This window comes from Tachysurus fulvidraco, chromosome 6 (assembly GCF_022655615.1).
Source record: "Tachysurus fulvidraco isolate hzauxx_2018 chromosome 6, HZAU_PFXX_2.0, whole genome shotgun sequence".
Taxonomy (NCBI): Eukaryota; Metazoa; Chordata; class Actinopteri; order Siluriformes; family Bagridae; genus Tachysurus; species Tachysurus fulvidraco.
The window spans coordinates 16,514,830-16,536,504 of record NC_062523.1 but is presented as its reverse complement, the minus strand read 5'-3'; the positions used below and the strand labels follow the sequence as shown (position 1 = coordinate 16,536,504).

Sequence of the window (21,675 nt, the reverse complement as noted above, 5' to 3'; positions counted from 1 at the left end):
GCTACATTCACACTGCAAGCCTAGTTTAGTAAATCACATAGGCTTGCAGTGTGAATGTAGCTTTAGTGATGTTAGTGGACTGAACTGCTATACAAAATGATTGTGCACTCAGATCACAATCCTAGAATCTTTCATTGTTTTTGCGGCAGAACATTGCCTTTTATAACTGGAATATATATTTCAGCTGGAAATGTTCATATCGGTTGCCTTTAAAAAGATTTCGGGTACATATTTGGACTATAAATGCATTTTTAAGTGTACATTTGATGTGGTTCACATAGTAGAGGTTTGACAGACATGGGATGCTACAGTTTAGTACCATTTGTTTCTCAGAGTTTCGATTCACACAAACCAGAAATAACAACAGGGTTGATTTCTGCATTGGTGTGTTCATTGTGTTAATTGTTAACACTAATAAACTTTTAAGCTGTGTTTCAAAAGCATAATAAAGACATTGTCATTTGCATTAATAGTAATAAAGTGTATTTATTATTGCAACTAAACAGTGGGTAAAAAAATGTACTAAATTCTCCCATTGTATGATTCGACTCTCAACTTTTTGTACCTTTAGAGTGAATATTTTACCTAGAAAGCTGGAGAACCCCTTGAAGGTACCCACTTGTATGACTAAGATTATATGTTGTACCTTTGCATTGTGGTTCTACCTGCTATGATGCTGAAAGTACCTTAGGCACTAAAGCTAATTAAATATCCATCAATCTCCCTTTTAAAGTATAGTAAAAAATAAAAATAAAATACAAACTACAGGTACAAAATGTATTATTGTGGACACCACCTTAGTGCCAAGGAGAGTTTTATTTTGATGCTTTTTCACTTAAGTGCAAAAGTCCATTGCGAAGGCACTGGGTTGTACTGCGCTGGTGCGCGAGACACATCTCGAGTCCGCTATTATCTGATTGGCTGAATGTCTGAACAGCAGCGCGTTCGCTTTTCCCACCCACCGTTTATATAGCAATCCGCGCACATTACCGACTTCCTGCACCGAGGAGGTTATTAGAACCGCGCGCTCATGGCAGCTAATGATTATCACGGTTACCTGCGGAACCATATGGACATGGAAAACGGGGGATCGCGCTTCCAGCCACCGACCCAAAGCGCCCATAAGCCGCTGATTTTCGGCACGCTGGCCGTGATGGGGCTGCTGCAGGTCGCGTCCAGTGTCACCATTCTGCTGCACTTGACCGGTTATCTCCGCGAGGTGAGCCATGCGAAAGCACACTGGCACGATTACAGCACGAGCCGTGACGCGCATGAGCTCAGTGCAACTGTGTTGACCTTGAAGTTGTTTGTGTGTGTGTGTGTTCATGTGTTTTGTTTTGTTTTTGTTCTAAAGTACGAGCTGTTAGAAAAGTATCAGATTACCGCACAAACCTAAGCTGTGTTGTAAGTTTCAGTGCGCGCGCGGTTTCGCTTTTACCTGCGTGTCCGCTGTAAATCGCAGCGACTCACTTATGTGCAAAGCTGGAAATGGCGGTTGGGGCTTATCTCAGCATGTATGTGTCGCTTAGACGCCCTTTTTTGAAGTTCATCTTCAAGCAACGTTTTCGCGCCGTTTAAGTTCTTCGAAACAAACAAACAAAACAAAAAAAACCCAATGCCACAGCATGTCGCCTCACTGGTTTGGGTTTTGGCACGTGCACAACAGCACGAGCTTGATTTTCCGACTCGATAATCGCATGTGGCGGTGTTCAGCGGTGTTTAGCGGTGTTTGTGAGTGTGTTAGCGCACAACTCCGAGCCGTTCAAAGGGTTTGTGAGACTTTTATAAGCCAGAGGTGTCTCTACGCTCTGGAGGCTGCTGAGCTTTTACAGTGCTAAAGGATGCTCTTGTGAGAGGAAAAGGCTGGGGATGACATTTATTAAAACAATCTGCTTCCAGTTTTGGGATACTTTAGTAATGGGGGGGGGGGGAGTGAGAGAGAGAAAGAAAGTGAGAGTGAAGAGGGAGAGCGACATAGAGACACACACACACACACACACACACACATATATATATTTATATATATATATATATATATATATATATATATATATATATATATATATATATAGAGAGAGAGAGAGAGAGAGAGAGAGAGAGAGAGAGAGAGAGAATTTCATGGCTGAGGATGACTTAATTGACCCTAAAACCGAACCTGCATGAATCTGGACAAAAGCTCCTTTGTTTGCATTGAGCTTTTTGTCCCTGGACAGAAAGCAGGGTTCGTGTAGTAAACATGTTTTAGATCTTCTCAGCTCCCTTTTGCTTATTTAGGGATTTAATATTGAACTGATCATTAATTTAAAACACACACTCACACACACACACACACACAGACACAAACGCAGGCATCACAACATGATATAAATCCTAATGAAGGCCAGATTCAGTTTTTTTTTTTTTTTTTTTTGCTGATGAGTCTGTACTGTGAATCCTGTGTTATGAGGCTTTGGCATGAAGACTAGTGTATAAGTGTGTGAGAGGCTTTTATGTCCTGTGGTAGAGCCCAAAGAAAGACACAAGATGAATTTCAGTTGTATTTGGCAGAAAGTTCAGATTGGCTTTGGATGCAGAGAGAAATTCAGACGAAGAACTTTTTTTTTACTGTGGGTAAAAGTAACTTCTTTTCTCTTTTCTTGTATTATTGAGGAAAATGGCAGAGTAAATGAAACAAGAACATCTTGAATTTAATCAGTTATATCATAAGAAAATGCTAATCCACACACATCACGTTTATCTTCATCACGCAAAAAATTGCGGTTTAACCTGCATGTTCAACGGAATGAGTCATGGACATTGTCACCTGCATACTGAGCATGCTTTGGCTCGCATATTTTAATCACAGCAATTAAAATATGCCCTGGTGTACGAATGATTTGGTAGTTGTGTTGTCTCCTCAGAATAAACTGCTTCCATCAGAAATGTCATTTTTGCTTAACAAGCCAGAGATCCATCTGTTTATGCGTTCAGATATCTACACATCTACACATCTGTCTCAGGTTTGCTCTGTGAACAAAACAAAACCCTGTGTGTTTTTTTAAGTTCATACAAATGACAAAGCATGCAACTGCCCCATATTGAGTCGTTTTATAAGCCATTTTACAAGCAAGTGATTGAATACAGATGCAGGACTGAATCATGTTTGTTATTTTTCAGGTCGACCTTTCTTCAGCTCAGCCTATAGAGGTGAGTGTCTTTGTGTTGAGATTTAACTGCTTTTGCACTGATTACGCCACAGAAGAGTTACTTCTTACACAAAAGGGGTTCTTATCTTTATTTGGTGCAGCTTTGATCTTTAGTTCTTGTTTTAAGTCTGCTTAGCTGATAAAACGAGTCATTTCCAAGTAAATCTAGTGCTCTTTAATTCCAAGTAAACTTAAAATGATCATATAATGGTATTTAACTTGGTAGAAATAATGATTCTCTTTTGTTGACATCAAGGATATTCTTGCTGCTCTCGTACAGGCATGGAGCCACTGTTTTCTCATAATTTGTTTAAAGCAGAAGATAAACATTGAGCTACATACCGCAGCTGCTGTAAACCATTTCCTTAACTGTGGTGGTTGGGGCTGCCTGTGTAAAGGTCAAGCCAGAGAGCTTGGGCCTGCTGTCTGTCAGGATAACCACTATGAGGAATTAACACGCATGTCATCAGTCTCCTCATATAGATTTATAACAAGGAGCATGTTTACATAACCTGGGGTTGGTTTCGAAACAGGGAATTATGAGGTGCATATCAGTGCTTCTGTCCACGCTGCTGCTTCTCATTCCTTCTCAATGACTTATGAGAGAAATGCAGTGCATTGCATGTGGCTTTGGTAATGGACCTCATAATCACTAACACTAATCATCAGTGCAGGTGCCTCATGGCAGCACATTCGAAACACGTAAAAATGTTAGAGCTTGTTATTTTGTAGCTTGTATTTATGACACTCTCAATATAATTTGATAGATTTTTGGCCCGTAGTAGCACTCAAACCACCCACATGGCCTGGGAATTGTAGAGTATTATCTCATTATATTTATAAGCATTTGAGCAATGAGTTCTTGGCCATGCTCTTTTCACTATGAACTGTCAGCTTGAAAGTTTGCATAGCCTCAGATTTTTTTCTAAGAAAAACTAAAAAGCCAGTGTTTAAATCCTCAAAGTTGTGTATAGCGGCCTGAGCTTTGTATGTGGGCCGCCCAAACTCTTACGCTCGTAGCTGAACAGCATCCAAAACACTGCAGAGAAGACAGCTAATCAAAGCTTTTAATCACAATTGTCCTTGTTGTGTTTACTGTGGAATGATAGCTATACTATTGTGTAAAACATTGTATTATAGTTCAGAAACACTTGACACTTTGTACTCTTCTCTAGCACATAAGAGTATGTGAGCTCAGTTAAGGGAAGCACATGTGAACGGCTGATGTTTGGTAATGTAGCTGTGGATTTTGATGAAGCTTTCCCAGATTTAATTCATTAGCCCATCAGTTTATAAACAGCAAAACCGACTGTAATCATGTAATGTTATAACGCACCAGTCAAAATAATTAAAAGTACTATTTTCTAAAATCTGAATAATTTCCTGGCAGGTCTGTTTTAGTGCAGTACCATGTACTTCCAGTAGGATTCACTTGAAACATTTAATGGATCTCTCAGAATTAAAACTTCATTTGTTTTCAAATGAGTAAATGCCTTATTTTATTTTATTATTTTTGTTTTCCTTTGCACACACTAAAATAGGGACATTTTTAATACATATAAAATACATTGACTCGAGATATCGACATTTTCATTGTTTTTATTTGTTTCACCATTCATAGATTAGAAAACATATATCTATGAATCCATATATAAAAAATGCCCACTGCAGTACACTTTGGCATGAACAGAGTCGACCTGGATGTAAAAGCTCTACAGACTATTGGTTAAGATGTGTGCTCTAGAGCTTTGTCCTGTCTTTTATAATTATTTAATTAAAAAAGGCTCGACATATGCAAAAATACATTTTAGAAATAAATTTAACATTTTATTCAGAAAATTGCAGCACCCTGGGAAAATCGTGGGATTTTCTCATTCACCGTGTCCTCCTCTTTTACCATCACATTTTGCTATTAAAAAAAAACTATTCATTAATTAATATTAATTAGCAGCGTGTCAGACTTATCTTAACCCAGTAATAGCTAATACACATCCTTTGTTAATTTGAAGCCAAAAATGAAGCTAAAACACTAAAAAACATGCAAATAAGAACTGTGTTATTTATAATGAAAATGCTTTGTGTAGAACATACACAAAAGACCAGTTGAGTCACCTTGAGCTTTATCTTTGTCTTAAAAGCGAGTAAATAAACTGCATTTGGTGAATATAATTGATGTTTTTTGATTTTTAAAATTGCAAAACTACAAATTCAACAAATAAAATGAAAATGTCTATCCTGAATTAAAACCCAGAACCTAAATTTTATACAGAAATGGATGCCCAGTTTTGTTAATCTTACTATTTGTTCTATACTGTACTGTTCGCAGTTCAACGTCCTTGCTTTTTGAGAGTGTACTGTATGTGACTCTGAAGTTTGGCTGCCAAACCCCCAAGACAAAAAAAAAAAACTGTAGCATTCCTTAAGTTAAACACCCTTCTGAGATTGTAAAGATATTGGAATGTGCCATCTTTATCTCACCTAAATCACATCGGTGATCTATGACTTTCCATGCCCTAAAAAAGAAAACCTGTTCAGTCTAAACTTACTCGTATAATTGAAGTCTAGGACGGTTGACGAATTACAGTAATACATATTTAAAATATGTGAATGTAGTGTGAAATTACAAAACTACAACCGTTCTACATAAAAGTATAAAGTAATCCAGTTATCTGGGTCTTTGGGTCATGTAAAATTTATGAATGATTAAGCAGGAAAAGCAAATACGAATTCCATTCTCATAAAAAGACAAGTGCTCTTGGACTTTTGTTGAATGTTGCATAAACAGGTTTTTAGTTGAAATATATTTCCACAATAATCACGCATAGACAACAGATGATGTAGATAGTGGTCGTGAATTAAAACAAACTTTCACAATGGTTTAGAGTGTACTCTAAACTTTAGGACTCTTGCAAATACAAAACAAGATTTCTTTCATCACTTTCTGCCATCTGATGTTTAATAAACTCATTCATGCAGAAAATCTCAACATTGTTTCCATATTTGTAAAGGCAAAGGCGCAGTATTAGCTGTCTTCCATGGCAAACACTAAGCGTATGCTCTGCATGTTTTCATGTACGCTTTGGTTCTATTTGACATTTGTTTTCTCCAAGAGACATCATAACAATGGCCAGAGCCAGCCGCATTAACAAGCAATGTTACAGGAAATGATTGCAATTCAGTCACGGGTGAAATGGGGCCACATTCTGTCTTTTTTCATCACACACAGACACACAACAGTCTGTACACTGCTGTAGATAAATCACCATTTTGCCCACAACCTTTGTATATAATATTACAAGTGTCTAATTGCATTCGTCTTCAGCTATTACATTTTCCACTGTGTCATTTATTTACACTCTATTCACAATTTTGTTATTCCTCAAATCTTGGTTGTTGTTGCAGAAATCAGTGAATTGAAAGGTTAGGATAGCAGGTTTGTCATACGTACTCATGCAGGTTTTTTGGCACCGCTGTGTGAAAAGTCTTCATTCCACAGTACTTACTTAACCGGTATTTACCATGTGTAGAAATAACTACAGAGTTTGCATTAGTATTGCAACAATAGAGGCTTTACTTCTACAACAGTAATCCTAGTTAACATTGTAATTGATCTTTTTATTGATCTGAAATATTAAAGCAAATTAAAAACATGACTCTAGTTTTATGTTCTATCTCATATTTAAATGTCTTGATCATCAAGCAGTATGAACATTTATATATGTACAGGTGGGAATGTATTCAGTGACTCTGTAGATTCCATCTAAAGCATATTTCTCCTGATTTCTATTTATTTTTTAATATATAATATTAAAAAAGGCTCCAGGTCACATTGCTCTAATTTTCTTCCCAAGTTCTCCCAAAGGTTACATGCTGTTTTATTCTGTTGTTCTCCAGGAAGTTCATTCTGAACCCATAATCGCAGGTGCATTCAGAGACATCAAGAAAAAGGAAAAACCCCGAAAAAAAGATCAAATACCCATAGCACACCTTTCTGTCAAGACGCCCATGGACTTTGCAAGCAGTAAGCAAACACTACTATTCAGCTATATCTGGACATTTATTGCACTGATGTTAAAGTTTTAACTCGTCCTTAAATTGAATTTTCAGCTGACTCCAAGGTTGTGACAACTATCCAATGGAACCAGAATCATGGCACGCTGATAAAGGTCAATTACCATGATGGACGATTTGTGATGAAGGAACAAGGATTGTATTACGCTTATTGCAAGACCTGTTTCCGGTATGCTCCTGATCACGCCTCAAAGAAACAGGACGTTAGCAACGTCCAGCTGATTCAGTATATTTTCCATGAGAGTCACACCCAGTCTAATCTCAAACCTGTGCTGCTTTCAAAGAGTGGCGGGACGTTCAACTGGAGTGACCCAAAATACAACATGTACTGTGTGCAACAAGGAAGAAGTGTCCGGTTGGGAGAAAGTGATGGCCTTTTTGTCAACGTGTCCAATTCATGGCTGTTGGATCCAGAACCCGAGGGGACTTACTTTGGTGTTTTTAAAATGAACACCTGACTTTTGTTTATTTTTGCTACTGAACTGGTTTATGCACATTTTACAACCTTATGAACAATTTCCACATGACCAAGAACCACTGAGCACTTATATTTTAGATCACTGACTTCTGACTTTTTTCAATATTGGTTTATATTGTACATCATTAAGGGCACATCAGACTGTTCACTTTTGTTATAAACATTTTGGCATGTTAACATTAACTGCCTCAGTTGGTTAGACTGCATTGCTACTTCATTGCAGACTTCACTTGCTTTTTATACTTTTGTACAAAACTTTGCAGTAAAAAAATGAGTTTGTGCGTGTTAAATCTAGGAACACACTTCTCGATATACAGTATGTCACCTGATAATCACTTGGGGTAGTTAATTGTGGAAGTTCAAGGGATTGCTGTAAGTGGCTGGTCAGAGTTTGGAATTGCAGCAGTTTGCGGTCACACCTTGAAATAATGGTTTTTAGTCCCATTTATTCGACTACATAAACAGTGTCCGTATGGTAACAGAGCTGAAGCAGGTGTATTAAGCAGGTAAAACACATGCAGTCCTCTCAGATCTGAGATTGGAACCACTGCTTAAAACCTTCAATTAAATATTTCTTAGTCGAAGTCCTGGAGCAAATTTGGCACTGATTTTGAAACACCTAATTGATACAATGTTAAAAGATGAACAAAAAGGCTGTTAGAGGTCTGATTTGTGCCTTAGTTAGTTATATAAATGGGATTTTTGTTGGTTATACAAAATTTCTTTAAACAAAGTGAAACAAAATCAAAGATAGCTGGACTGTCTTTTAGTCATTGTGAGAGCAGAAAAGATTGACATGAATACAGTGAACCAAACTGAGTTTGGTACATGCTAATTTAAAGAGTTCTTTTTCATTTCACTCTTTTTGGGGGAGATGAGAAAATGCACTAAATGTATTTATTTATTTTTTATGATGAACATAGAGATGGACATTTGTAAAATGTTCTGTCTTATTCTAAAACTCTTGTACAGTGTGTATGTCTGTCTCAGCTCCTTTCTTTTCACATGTTTTGGATGACATGCATTGACTGTAGGTCAGTTGTAAATGCGCTTTTTTGCAAATGGGGGAAGCACAGGGCTCCTTTTAAACCTTATTTTGAGTGGTTTCTCATTAAAGAAACTTTGTATTTATGTATCTTGTATTTGACAATTCTGTGCACAAATTCTCATTCAAAGCAGCATTTATTGCTGTACAACATACAAGTTAAATTTCAAACTTAAAATTTTAAAGATTTTTCATATCAACAAATGTTTAGTTTAATAGTATTGTTTATTTATATCATTCAAACTAATAAAAAAAACTTTTCTAAATATGCCAAAAATGCTGTATTTGTGGTTTTTCTTTTTGCGAAAAGTTAGTTGCTGAGCTTGTTTTGTTTAGTACAATAACTCAGTTATTTATCAGCTAGGTCAGTACATAAGGATGGGTGATTTTAAACCCTGATTAGTGAGAGAGTCAATGCTTGGCCATTAAGCAATGCTATTTCAATTATCAATATTCTGCCTATGTCTATGAAAAGTGTCTGTGAAATAAGTAAGATTATAACTCGGTAATGTAAAGATTTCTATTTCTGTTTGTTATGTGGATTGGAACAGTTTAAAGCCTTCTCTTCCTTTTCTTCTCTCATAGTTGTTTGCTGGAGCTGTTAGATCCTTTTTTCCTGTGTTCTTTACATGTGAAACGCATATGTCATATCAGTAATAACACCCAGCTGTTTCAGGCTAATAAACACTGTTTTGCTATCCTAAGTACATCCAACCAGTGTTGCTTTCTAAATTTTTCTCCTGGATTTCAGTCACGAGAGGTGAGTTTCCCACATAGTGGTCAGATGTGGGGTGGGTAGGGGCATTGAATGAAACAAAGACATGTTTTATAACCAAATGGTGCTTTTGTCAGCAGAACATGGAACATTGATACATTATACGATTAATGAACTTTTTTATAGGATTTTGTGGTGGGATGAAAATGGCTTTAAGGTAGGATTTATGATGCAGCTGTGAGCTTGTAATGCAGAGTAAGGTTACTTAGAAGTTTGCACGCTCACACATTCCTTCTTTGCTTACCAAGCCTTGGTTATTTTTGCTCTGGGCTACATTTCAGAAAGAGCTCTAACTGAAAGCTATCCATTCAAGTTTGGGCAACAACAACAGAAATGTACTGACCTCGGCTTGTGTGCCCACATGCTTCAGGACCTTGGACAGCACAGTTCAAATCTGCGTGATCCATTACGGCTCAGACCAAAGACTGACTGATATGTTATTGGCTAGTTATGTTTTGATTAGTTGCACTTGTGGTCCCTCATGGTTACAGGCTAATAAACCACTTTTTGTAACTAATGGTGAAGTTAATGGCCGAAAAGCATGGGGAATAGTTGCTAAATGTTGCTAAATGCAAATTTTAATATATTTTAGCTAATTGACATTAAAGGTTTTATATGCAGCGATGCACTATATTGCCAAAGTATGTAGACGCCTGACCAATCATACACACACACACACATATATGCTTGTTGATATCATTCCAAGTTTTGTCTCACTTTGCTTTTATAATAATCTCCACTCTTTAGAGGGATTTCCATTCAATATGGGAATTTCTGCCCATTCAGCCACAAGAGCATGAGGTCAGGTGCTGACATTGTGTGAGGCATCTGAGGAGTCTGGCATGCAGTTTTAACTACAGTTCATTCCCTTTGTACCTTTGTTCTTCCACACCAGCATTTGCAACCATGTCTTTATGGAGCTCACTTTGTGCACAGGTACATTGTTATGATGATACACAATTGTGTCTGCTAGTTCCACTGAATACTATTGGTTAAGGAGTTGGACTACCAATCAGAAGGTTACAAGTGCACCCAGCTGCCACCATTATTATATTGATTTTTGTAGCATCAACATAGTGTTTTGTAGAAGTCAACATATCCACAGCAAACAATAAAAAAAAGCCAATCAATCAATCAATCAAACAAACAAACAAAACAATTCACTGTTAATGTACAGTTTATATTTGATGACTTTTAAAAACAGGAAAAAAGCAATTGTGGCTAAAATGGTCTGGACATACTTTTAAGTACAGTACTTACTGTAGTAACAGCCTCTTTGTCAGATACCACAGCTTGCAAATTTCTTTTGTAGCCAGCAAGGATTTTCTTTCCTTGTTTAACAAATTTCCACCCTCTATTTCTTGTATAACATTTTATTTCTGAAACATTCTTGGATATAATACAGTGGTATTTTTATTTATTTGTGTAAAGCAATTGTATTAAAGCTGGTTAACCAATTCTGTTTATTTTGTGTTTATTTGGTATAAGGTGTTTGCTTTCCTAAAAGGATATCCGAAAGCACAGCATCTATTTATGATCTCCAGTCACGGAGCATAAATCCACTCACGAGCTACTTTAAACCATTAAACTCCCAGGACGTGTTGTTAAGTCGGGAAATGCTTTTCTCACTCTGATAGTCATAGATCTTAGTAGTTTCACATTAGTTACTAAATAATTTATTGTAATTACTGAATAATATTTTTTTAAATGTATATATATAACTAAGATTAAGTAGAGAGTGTATTAAAAAGCACTGCTGGTTATGGTAAATGCCCTGCTGGTTAGCTTGCTGTGTAAACTTTCATGTCATGCTTTAATGGTTAGGTTTATTATTGCCAGCTCCCGTATACCACAATGAAATAACTTAGTGTCTCAGACAAGCCACATTGGTTGGTTGTAGGCTTCACCACATCATTTACTTTCATTGTTATGCTAAATTAGAGTAACCTTCTGTGATATTTGCTGTTTCCTAGTAATCTAAATAACAGACATCTACATTTTCCTTTACTGTCTCACACTGAGAGCATTTTGTAAGCTTCCACTAACTCCTGTTTACTGAATTTCATTTTATCATAAAATTAATTTTATTCACAGTATATTATTACAGAATTAATCATTCTAATAAAAAAACCCACCTCTATATATATATGTAGTTACATGAGAAAAGAATGTACTGTATATATGGATTGGAGAAATTGATGCATATTCTGAGTTCAGAGACTAAAAGGAAATAGTATGGACGTCATTTGTCATTCTAAAAATAACTGCAATTGCAACAGATTTGCATGGAATTAATGTAAATTAAAGTGATGCTTCATTGTTATTTCAATAACAAATATAAGGGATGTTGTGGTTTCAGAGAAGGAATCCCCTTGTGATTCATCCATGATGATGTTATTTTTAAGTAATCCAGAAATGATGGCCTCCTTCTTCAAAGTAAGAGAGACTATTGCAGGCTTATGACAAAGCTCTCTGCATATGCATGCTTTAATCACACTAGCTGAGCAGCTTAGTGTGAATTTAGTGATAGTGCAGCAACTGATATTTTACATTTGCTACTGTTTTCATTTGTATAAAAAGCTACCACACACATTGTACATTGATTTATATTGTCATTTAGGGCTTGTGATTATCATTAAGGAAACTGAATTGCTTGTTGAATTGATTTATGCCTATGTTGTTCAAATGGGAAGCACAGTGGTGCAGTAGTTAGCATTGCCACCCCACAGTTCCCGGGTACAATGATGAGCTCAGAGTATTGTCTGTGTGGAGTTCTACATGCTCTTTCCTTATCCTTATTGTCTCTCCAGTTTCCTGCAACCTCCCAGAACATGCCAGTAGGTGTTTCGGCTACTCTTAATTCCCCCTGAGAGATGTGAATAAATGATATACTGACACCCTATGTGAGGTGAATCCCACCTTACAACCAGTGTTCCTGAGATAGGCTTTGGATTAACCACAACCTTGATCAGGATAACGCAGTTCATGGATGAATGAATAAATGAATGGATGAATGAATAATTTTTGCACATAAATACATGAAATTAAAGTTAAATCTTCTGCAGCATATGATAATTCAGGATCAGGGTACAACTTTTTAGTGAATTAATTTTTAATGGTAATGGTAATTAATCCTGATGTCTACTATGCAGTGGGTGTGATGTTCAAATTGGTGTGATGCTCAAATGTCAAGTTTTAGTCATATAATGTAAATCACAGAAAAAGAATCACATCAAACTAGCATATGATTCAGACACAGCACATTTTATTCAAGCTTCCAATATTTTGTTGACAAATAGATGAGTCCCAGAACTGTAACTTTTTCTTATCTTCCCAAAATCTTTAAAATTAATCTTTGTGAAACAGATTAGCAGATTTCATATAAAAATATGACTTGAATTTGTGTTTTTGATCTTATCTGTGTCTGTATTCAGAAGGAATAAAGAAAGATATATTCACAAATAGCATACATTATACAGTGGTGTGAAAAATTGTTGGCCCTTTCCTGATTTTTTCGTTTTTTGCATGTTTGTCACACTTTAGTGTTTCAGATCATCAAAAAATTTAAATATTAGTCAAAGATAACACAAGTAATTAAGTTTTTTTTTTTATTAAGGGATAACAAATTTCAAACCTACTTGGCCCTGTGTGAAAAAGTGTTTGCCCCTACACCTAATAACTGGTTGGGCCACCCTTAGCAGCAAGAACTGCAAACAAGCGTTTGTTTCAAGCGATAATTTGCATTGAGTCAGTTACAGTGCTGTGGAGGAGTTTTGGTCCAGTCATCTTTGCAAAATTGTTGTAATTCAGCCACATTGGAGGGTTTTTGAGCATGAACCACCTTTTTAAAGTCCTGCCACAGCATCTCAATAGGATTCAGGTCAAGACTTTGACTAGGCCACTCCAAAGTCTTCATTTTGTTTTTCTTCAGCCAATCAGAGGTGGACTCGCTGGTGTGTTTTGGGTCATTGTCCTACTGCAGAACCCTTCAGTTCACTTCAGCTTGAGGTCATGAATAGATGGCCGCACATTGTTCTTCAGGATAAGTCTCATGTAAGTCCCATACTGCAGTGACCATGTCCACTTGAGGTGGAATATAAACGGCACTGACTATGACCGAGCTGAATTCCCGAGGTAGATACTATAGAAGGGCCGACATTTGATGGTCAGTGGCTCCAGATTTGGTGTGCAGGAGCGTGAAAGAGGAACGATGCTCACACTGTCGCACCAGTGGTTGTTCACCATCAGACACACTCCACCTCCCCTTGACTTCCCTGACTCCAGTGTTCTGTCCATGCGGTAAACCGAGAAAAACTCAGCCGGCTGGATGGCGTGGTCCGGTACCGCTGGGGTGCAGTTTTTGGTTATATTCTTTATCCCAAATTGCATTCCTTATGTTTGAATACTGGACAGATGCAAAAAGCATTTCACTGCATGTCCTACTCGTTATGTATATGTATGTAACAAATAAAATTTGATTTGATTTGATTTGATTTGAGGATATTTAGTTAGGCAGCAGAATTCATGGTTCCATTTATCACAGCAAGTCTTCCAGGTCCTGGAGCAAGAACAGCCCCAGACCATCACACTACCACCACCATATTTTACTGTTGGAATGATGTTCTTTTTCTGAAATGCAGTGTTACTTTTACGCCAGATGCAATGGGACACACACCTTCCAAAATGTTCAGCTTTTGTCTCTTCAGTCTACAAAGTATTTTCCCAAAGGTCTTGGGGTTCATCAAGATCTGAGACAAGCCTTTATGTTCTTTTTGCTCAGCAGTGGTTTCCGTCGTGGAACTCTGCCATGAAGGCAAACACTTTTTCACACAGGGCCATGTGGGTTTGGATTTTGTTTTCCCTTAATAATAAAAACCTCCATTTAAAATCTGCATGTTGTGTTTACTTGTGTTATCTTTGAATAATATTTGTTTGATGATCTGAAACTTTAAAGTGTGACAAATGTGCAAAAAAAATAAATAAAAAAATTCAGGAAGGGGCAAACATTTTTTCACACCACTGTAGCTGTACCAGGTTTGATAGTATCTTTGATCTTTGAATGATTATCATTCAAATATCCATCAAACCTGCAAAAGGCACATTTGTTATCTTAACTATATCTGTAACAAACGGCGACACATTGTGTCCCAGTTAACATTATTTTTTATCTACAGTTTGCACCAGCACTGATAACATCTTGTTGCAAAAACTATAAAGGTTAGTAGGGCTTCTGTGATATACAGAAATGATGAGCCAAAGATAATAAGATACAAAGATTAGTTTAGTTTAGTTAAACAGAACCTGCTTAGTCAGTTCCTGTACAGGAACAGTATTTATATTACATTTTTTTCTAGCATTAGGTCAGAAAGCATCATAATTCAGTTAACATTTCCTTATCATAATTTGTCACACTGGGTATACAAAGCTCTGTACATTTATATTCTTCACTAGACAAAGCATTGTGCTTGACTTAAAATACTTTAAATTACTATTACTATGTTCTTCTGTTGGTCTCCAGAAGCATCAAAGTACAGAATCAGCACTGATGAAGATGGTCACTGATGGACTGGTTATCTTGGTTTACTTGCGTTTAATGTATTTGCCCACATTTATTGCCCACACAATGTAATGGCCAGGCTTGAAAACACAGTTGGTTTAGACATACATAATTTATGGTTTAGATCTTACTTGATATACAGCTACAAGTATGTCATCATTAACGGAGATTTTTCAGTGCCTGATAACGAGGAATGCAGTCCCACATTATTCTGTTTGGGTCCCCAACTGTCCCTATGTAGATGGTATAAATGGGGTTCAATTCCTTCCCCCACCATGTTTGTGTGGAGTTTGCATGTGTGTGTGTGTGTGTGTGTGTGTGTGTGTGTGTGTGTGTGTGTGTGTGTGTGTGTGTGTGTGTGTGTGTGTGTGTGTGTGTGTGTGTGTGTGTGTGTGTGTGTGAGTGTGTGCATTGGTGCTGACAAATCCAAGTATTCTAGAGGATTTTATTATGAGCCACTGGAGTGGATAACAGCTCTGAATCATTATGGTGTATGATACAGCTGCAGATGCTGACATCTGTTTGTCATTACAGAGAGTGTGTAAAGAACTCCGTGGAAGCAGCTGGACTCATGCAAAATTCAAACACACAAATGCTTAATCAAAAAGCCCACCCCATGTTAATGATCTAGACCTAACATTACCACTAGTGTTAGCAATAGCTTAATAATCCCATTTCAGTCATAATATTTAGAAACTGAGATGTTTTCGGGCTTTTATCTCAATAAATACATAAACAGAGAACAAACCATGCGTTCTAACACAAACTCAAACTTTTGTGTGTCCTGAATTCTAACTACACTGATAAAGATCTCCCATTTCACTAGACATGAGTTTCATATTGAGTCTAATAAGTTTCCATACAGTGGAGTGATGTAGGATGTTTGCTCAGATGGTTTCTCTTCATAGCAGTTTTTTTTAAATCTTCATGCACTTGTATTTAAACACAATAGTACAAGTTACAAACATCAAAAAAGTAGCCTGTGATGTCTACTATGGTGTAAAACTACATTATTATAAAGCATCATGATGTCTTCTTTCATAACTGTCAAATAAAAATTCTCTTTACAGAAACCATATTAATGACTACATACTTATCTTTGTTTTAATCTATTTATTATCAGCCTGGGATTATGTAGATTTTGTACCACAAGATCTGAGGTGGGCTTCGTAGTAATACATTTGCCTTGCGACCGTGTTTAGGAGAGGCAGTACAGAAACATGGAGGGATGGAAGCTCCTTTGAATGAGCTTGTTAATATAGAAACATTGTACTGGAATGTGCATGTTAATAAATCTGTAATTCACTTTGCAGCTGAACGACTGTCCTTAGCCCCTGTTATAAGAAATTAATCAGTGAAACAGTAAACAGAAATGAGATGATTCACTGCCTTGCACTTGCAGGTCACACAAACACGCATCCTACATAAACAGATCACTGGCCTTTTCTGGTGTTCTTGGCAGACATGCAAGAGCAAGAAAACCTCAGAGAAGACAAGTTTCCTTAGTACTTTTACAACATGCATTGAACAGATCTAAACAAAAGCTTTGAAATTTGACAACAGACATTATGGTATGCTTGTAATTTTGTGCCCACCGGAATGTTCCACCTTTAGTTGGTCCCCACACGCATACATGCAAGAAGTGGAGCAGCGTAGAAGTTGTTAGTTCAGCTTCAATAGCCTTTATGTGCACTGCATGCCTGTAATTGAAAACGACTGACTGATTGCTTTTGCACGCATATTAAATTAAATTAAATGTAATTAAATTTTAATTCAAGCATGTTTTTCTTTCCACGTGGCACGATTTGTTGCTTTACCCTAAGCCCAATTTACCATATTACACAATTCGTACACATTTCTCTCTCATAAGTATTTTAGTTTACAAATACAAACTGGATTTTAGGTGTTTATAAAAATAATTTACTCACTGTTCATTTAAAGACACTGACAACTGACCGCATGCTTTCCACTTACTGTACAATGCTTACATGTGCATAAAGATGTTTATCTGACAGATAAACACAGAACGTGACATACATAGGAATGATGAAACCACAGATGACAGTTATCTGTGTCACCTCAACTGTTGCATTGTATATTTGCAACACAGCTTAGCATCTTAATGTGGCAGTGCTGTAGTATATCACACACCTTTACATACAGTATTCATACACACAAAAGCCATGCAGTACAAGGCTTTCTTTTGTTATTGCATGAGAACTTTTTAAACCAAGGCATATTCATTGCAGCTCCTAAATAAACAAGAATATGATGCTGAATGTGCAGAGATAGCGTGAGAACACTATATTCATTTCAGTCACGGCGGTGGTCCCGTCTTTCTCCCATGTGACTCAACAAATCACAGAGTGGAAAGCGTCAGGCTAAACACTGGTCAAGATTTGGTGCCTGTTTCACCACACTGCACTCCAGATGCTGAATGATCATGCTAGGTGAGCTGGCAGTTCTTCTAAAGCTTTGGTTAAGGTTGACTAAACTCTCTAATTGATCTTGACCCTCTCTTCATCTCTAAACAATGCTAATTTCACATGGCACCATACAGCCGACTACTAAGGGGCCGGGCACAAGACTTTTTGCTTTTGATCTAGCCCCATCCCTTATTATGCACAACAGTTCAAAACACAGAAAAGCTTTACAGCAGACTTGGACATGTACACTGGACTGATTAAATGATCATCTTAAATAATAAGAAGTCATTTTTCCATGTATCACATGACTGCCGAGAACAGGTGGATGGCTGGAATACGGTTTCCGAGAAGATGCTTTAGTTATTAATCGGATGATTTGTGTAATTGCTTCAGGAATCGGCAGGCAGACTGTAAACACAGACATGACAACATTGTTTTGCATTAGTTTAGTGACTGCATACTTTCAAGGGAGTGGCTATTGCTGCTTAAGAAGAGTAATAACCTGTGGTGAGTTAGATGAATAGGATGTCTGGCCACCATATGTCACGATTGTGTTGAAACAAATGGTCTAATTATATATGTCATATACCATCATTTTTATATCATTCTGGTACACATGTTCACCAGTTTATACAATGTGCACTTGTTTGGCACTATCACTTTTTACAACACACGGTGTGTATGCATCATACACACTGTATGTATAGTAAATACTCTAATAGTACTCTTAGAGTCATTTAATCTCAAAATACCCAGACAACACTGCATACACAATTCCCCACCTAGAATAGTGTAACATTTGTTTTTAGAGAAAAAAGAAATGAATTTTGGCAGATAATGTGAATAATGTGAATAACAAGTCACTGGAAAATGAACGGCTTGGTTTGACTACATGATCTTTGCTTGGTCTGTGGGTTGCTCTGTGTGCTTGCTTTGAACTATCTGATTTGTTAAGCTTATCATAGCCCATACTTTTCAGTCCAACACAACAGCAGGACTTGAAGACGATTGCCACATTTCCAAAAAACAGATCTAAATCTATATTAAAGAGGATTTTTACATTTCAGTGTTACACAGTTGAAATTCATTTAATCAATCACTTACTGTTTTGAATCCTGATTCAACATCACAGTTTTATTCTCTTCCAGTCAGTACTGTGCCACTAGTATGGAAATCGAAAAAGGTTTATGATTTCCTATATTTTTATTTGTTTCAAATTAATTGTGGTATCTAGTGGAATAAAAACATTCTTTTTCTTTGTATTGTATAGCTGGACCATTTTGGTCTTTGGAGACTCACTTCTGTAGAATACCACAATTGCCTGAAATTGTACTTTACACAATAACTCGCTACAGTGTTGTGAAAGTGGTCTGACTGTCTTCTGGTCAAAGGCCTCCCCCAGGCTCCTGAACTGATTACGCTGTGAATAAACTGGGATACTGTTGGGAGTTCAGATGTATCATTGAGGATATTACTGAGACAGAAGACCACAGCATGGTCAGGGCTTTGTCCTGTGCAACTTCTAAATTAAGTCACTGAGTTTATTTGCTGGAATGTTTTTGTAAAACCGAACTGACCTCTGCTTTTGGGTTCATTGCAGTTGTTTATATTATTCTTATTTTCACTCTGACAACCTCATACAAATGTTTTTGACCAATAGAAATGCCCAAAAGAGATTAGTTCAATTTATAGTGTATTGTTAGCTGTAAACAAAATACTGAATATAAATAGCAGGAAATGCTACTTTGTTTAATTCTGGTTCTTAAAAATAACTCAGCAGTGTTTTGACATCAAAATGTCATCAAAAAAATACTGTAATATTGTAATACAATAATAATTTTCCCAAATCTTCTGTGCACACTGAGAAATTCAATCCTAACATCCAGTACTCCAGGCAGAACAAGACATAGGTAATGACAGCGTCACTCTTCAGGTCAGTGGCAAACTGTTGATGCTTGGTCTCCAACACTGTCATAGCCTTTAATTTGGAAACTAGCAGCATGCTGGGACCATCACAAAGTGGCCACATAGCCATGCGTTAGTGGTTTTCTGCATGAGGTGCTCCTCTCTGCTCTATGGGAGGAAGGTTAGTGTGATGCCTCAAACATGCTGGCAAGGGAAGTCAATTTTCAATTCTGAGGAGACTTAGGGCAAAGGAAGTTCATCAGGTCAGGGTGTAGCTGTGTCTGCTATTCCCCATGAGAATCCAGAGCAAGCGGATAGTTAGAAGATGCATTTTTTTCCTGAAAATGCTGTTGTAGCACCAAAGTGTGGGCATCAGCAGGCAGTTTTATTGCTTTTGCTATAGCCTTGGATTTTGTGCCAGTGCCAGACCAGAGAAGACAAATATTTTGCTTGTCTCGCAGCTGTGCAGGTCCCATGTAGACTTCAGGCTGGAAATAAGCCAGCCCTTAGTGGGAAAAGAGTTGAGATAAATAACTTTCCCAGCAAAATAAAATTGTCTGTAATTATAATGTTAAATCACACTGTGATGGACTATGAGTGGCGTCAGCACCCTGGTCTAAGACTGATTTCATGCAAAGGGGAGATTCTTTAAACACCAAAGGACATTACTGAACTAAAGTCAAGGAATCTCAAAACCTCTTTTTCCTCACATGTTCTTGTTGCAGGCCAAACTGATGACAGATTTTTAGCCAGTGTTCTGATTTTGCTTCACACCACAATGGTAATATAAACACATCGTAAACTATCATAAATTCTTAAAAAAAAACCCATCACATTAAAGTCTCTCTTTGGCCTTTACCCACTAATGACATGGAGTGTAGGCTATATGATCAGCAATAAAGCTTGTCTCACTACACATAAAAGTCATACTTAATGAGGTCCAGGCGGAACAGCATCTAATGTCTTCCAACTAATTTATCAGTTTCCTGTGTGTTGCATAATGTCTCAAATTAGAAAACCATTAGCTGTAACCAGGCATGTCGTGTCAATGCTGCCAGGAATCCTAGAGTAAAAAAACTCTTCTGCAGAGTTTCAGAAGAGATAATAAATCACCATTTAAGATAATGACCATCTCCTGACCATAATACATGAGAGCAACCGTAGAAAGCCCTGGATGTCATCATCACTATTTGACAGGCAGAATATTTGCCATTATTGTTTTTTTTTGTTTATTATTCATGAAAATAATGTTAGGACTTGAGTTTAACCAATACTGCACTGGTTTTCTTTCAGCACTCTATAATGTATTCAAAAACATATCTACATATAAACAAATTCAAAAACATATCTTCTCTCTAAAACCCATCTGCAGTCTATTTTGTCATACATTTGTGGTGTATATGTACAGTAGTAAAGCTGATGATTAACTGTGAGGGAACGAAGCAGTGTTACTTTAATCATTACAAAAATGCTTTGATACTCTTTATGACAACATGCCAAATGCCTAATGATGCATACATGGTTTAGATTACTGTAACGGTATAAAGCTTGAGTACCTATAGAGGAACTAATTCACTGTAACAAATAATATATTTCAATACTAGTAAATGGGTTTGTTTCTTCTTTTGTCAATCTCTACGCTTGTGAGGGTGTACTGTATGTGTGAGAGAGTGTGTGTGAGTGCAAAAAAAAATCAGCAAACTGTCAGCACTGTTCATCAGCAGCCAAGGCGTGCCTGCATGGTCTCTCTTTCATGGAGCCGATTTTTCCCCAGGAAGCAGAGTGACTCAGTTGTGGTTGTTGTGGAGATTTCTGCATGTTACAGCCCTGCAAAAGGCATGCTTTTCCAGTTCACATTAAGGTCCTTCACCGACCTTAAATATCCTTCCCTTCCAATAAAGTTATCTACAATTGATCTATGCTTGAGAGATGTAAAATGGTATGACTGTTGTAACAAACCCATATCCTTTAGCCATAACCCATAACCCAGGCAATCTTTTCAATCTTTGTTTTTGCTGTAAAGGGCTAGGCTGTATTTCATTACCCTATTTTTTCCAGTTTAGACGATTTTGGAAAAACTGCAACAAGTGTTACTCATAGTTTAAAACGTGACCTTTCCTTTTCATAAAGTTTGGATAGCAGTCAAAAACAAAATCCAATGAAGTAATTTTTTCAGTATATTTTGTCTTTGACTCTAAAGGATAATAGCCTCCAGATCTTCAGGGTGTATTCA

At 37.1% G+C, this 21,675-nt stretch overlaps 1 protein-coding gene across 3 annotated transcripts; it reads left to right on the top strand.

The window, feature by feature from the left end:
* Positions 1 to 976: 976 nt before the first annotated feature.
* On the top strand, positions 977 to 9,056 carry tnfsf11 (TNF superfamily member 11). 3 transcript variants are annotated; one of them, XM_047815213.1, is made up of 5 exons: positions 979 to 1,219; positions 3,157 to 3,186; positions 7,080 to 7,206; positions 7,293 to 7,425; positions 7,541 to 9,056. In XM_047815213.1, exons 1-5 carry the CDS (start codon positions 1,031 to 1,033, stop codon positions 7,704 to 7,706), a joined length of 645 nt encoding a protein of 214 aa, XP_047671169.1. In that variant the 5' UTR covers positions 979 to 1,030; the 3' UTR covers positions 7,707 to 9,056. The 3 variants fall into 3 exon arrangements, with proteins under 3 accessions (XP_027020525.1, XP_047671169.1, XP_047671168.1); XM_047815212.1 differs by having other exon boundaries at positions 982 to 1,219; positions 7,293 to 9,056; XM_027164724.2 differs by lacking the exon at positions 3,157 to 3,186 and having other exon boundaries at positions 977 to 1,219; positions 7,293 to 9,056.
* Positions 9,057 to 21,675: the final 12,619 nt, after the last annotated feature.

What these genes read in the sequence shown, in the direction of transcription:
- tnfsf11 (XM_047815212.1), top strand. Translation starts at nt 1,031, where the DNA reads ATGGCAGCTAATGATTATCACGGTTACCTGCGGAACCATATGGACATG. An exon ending in TGACCGGTTATCTCCGCGAG is followed by an intron (nt 1,220 to 3,156) that starts GTGAGCCATGCG and finishes GTTATTTTTCAG; the next exon opens with GTCGACCTTTCTTCAGCTCA. An exon ending in CTTCAGCTCAGCCTATAGAG is followed by an intron (nt 3,187 to 7,079) that starts GTGAGTGTCTTT and finishes GTTGTTCTCCAG; the next exon opens with GAAGTTCATTCTGAACCCAT.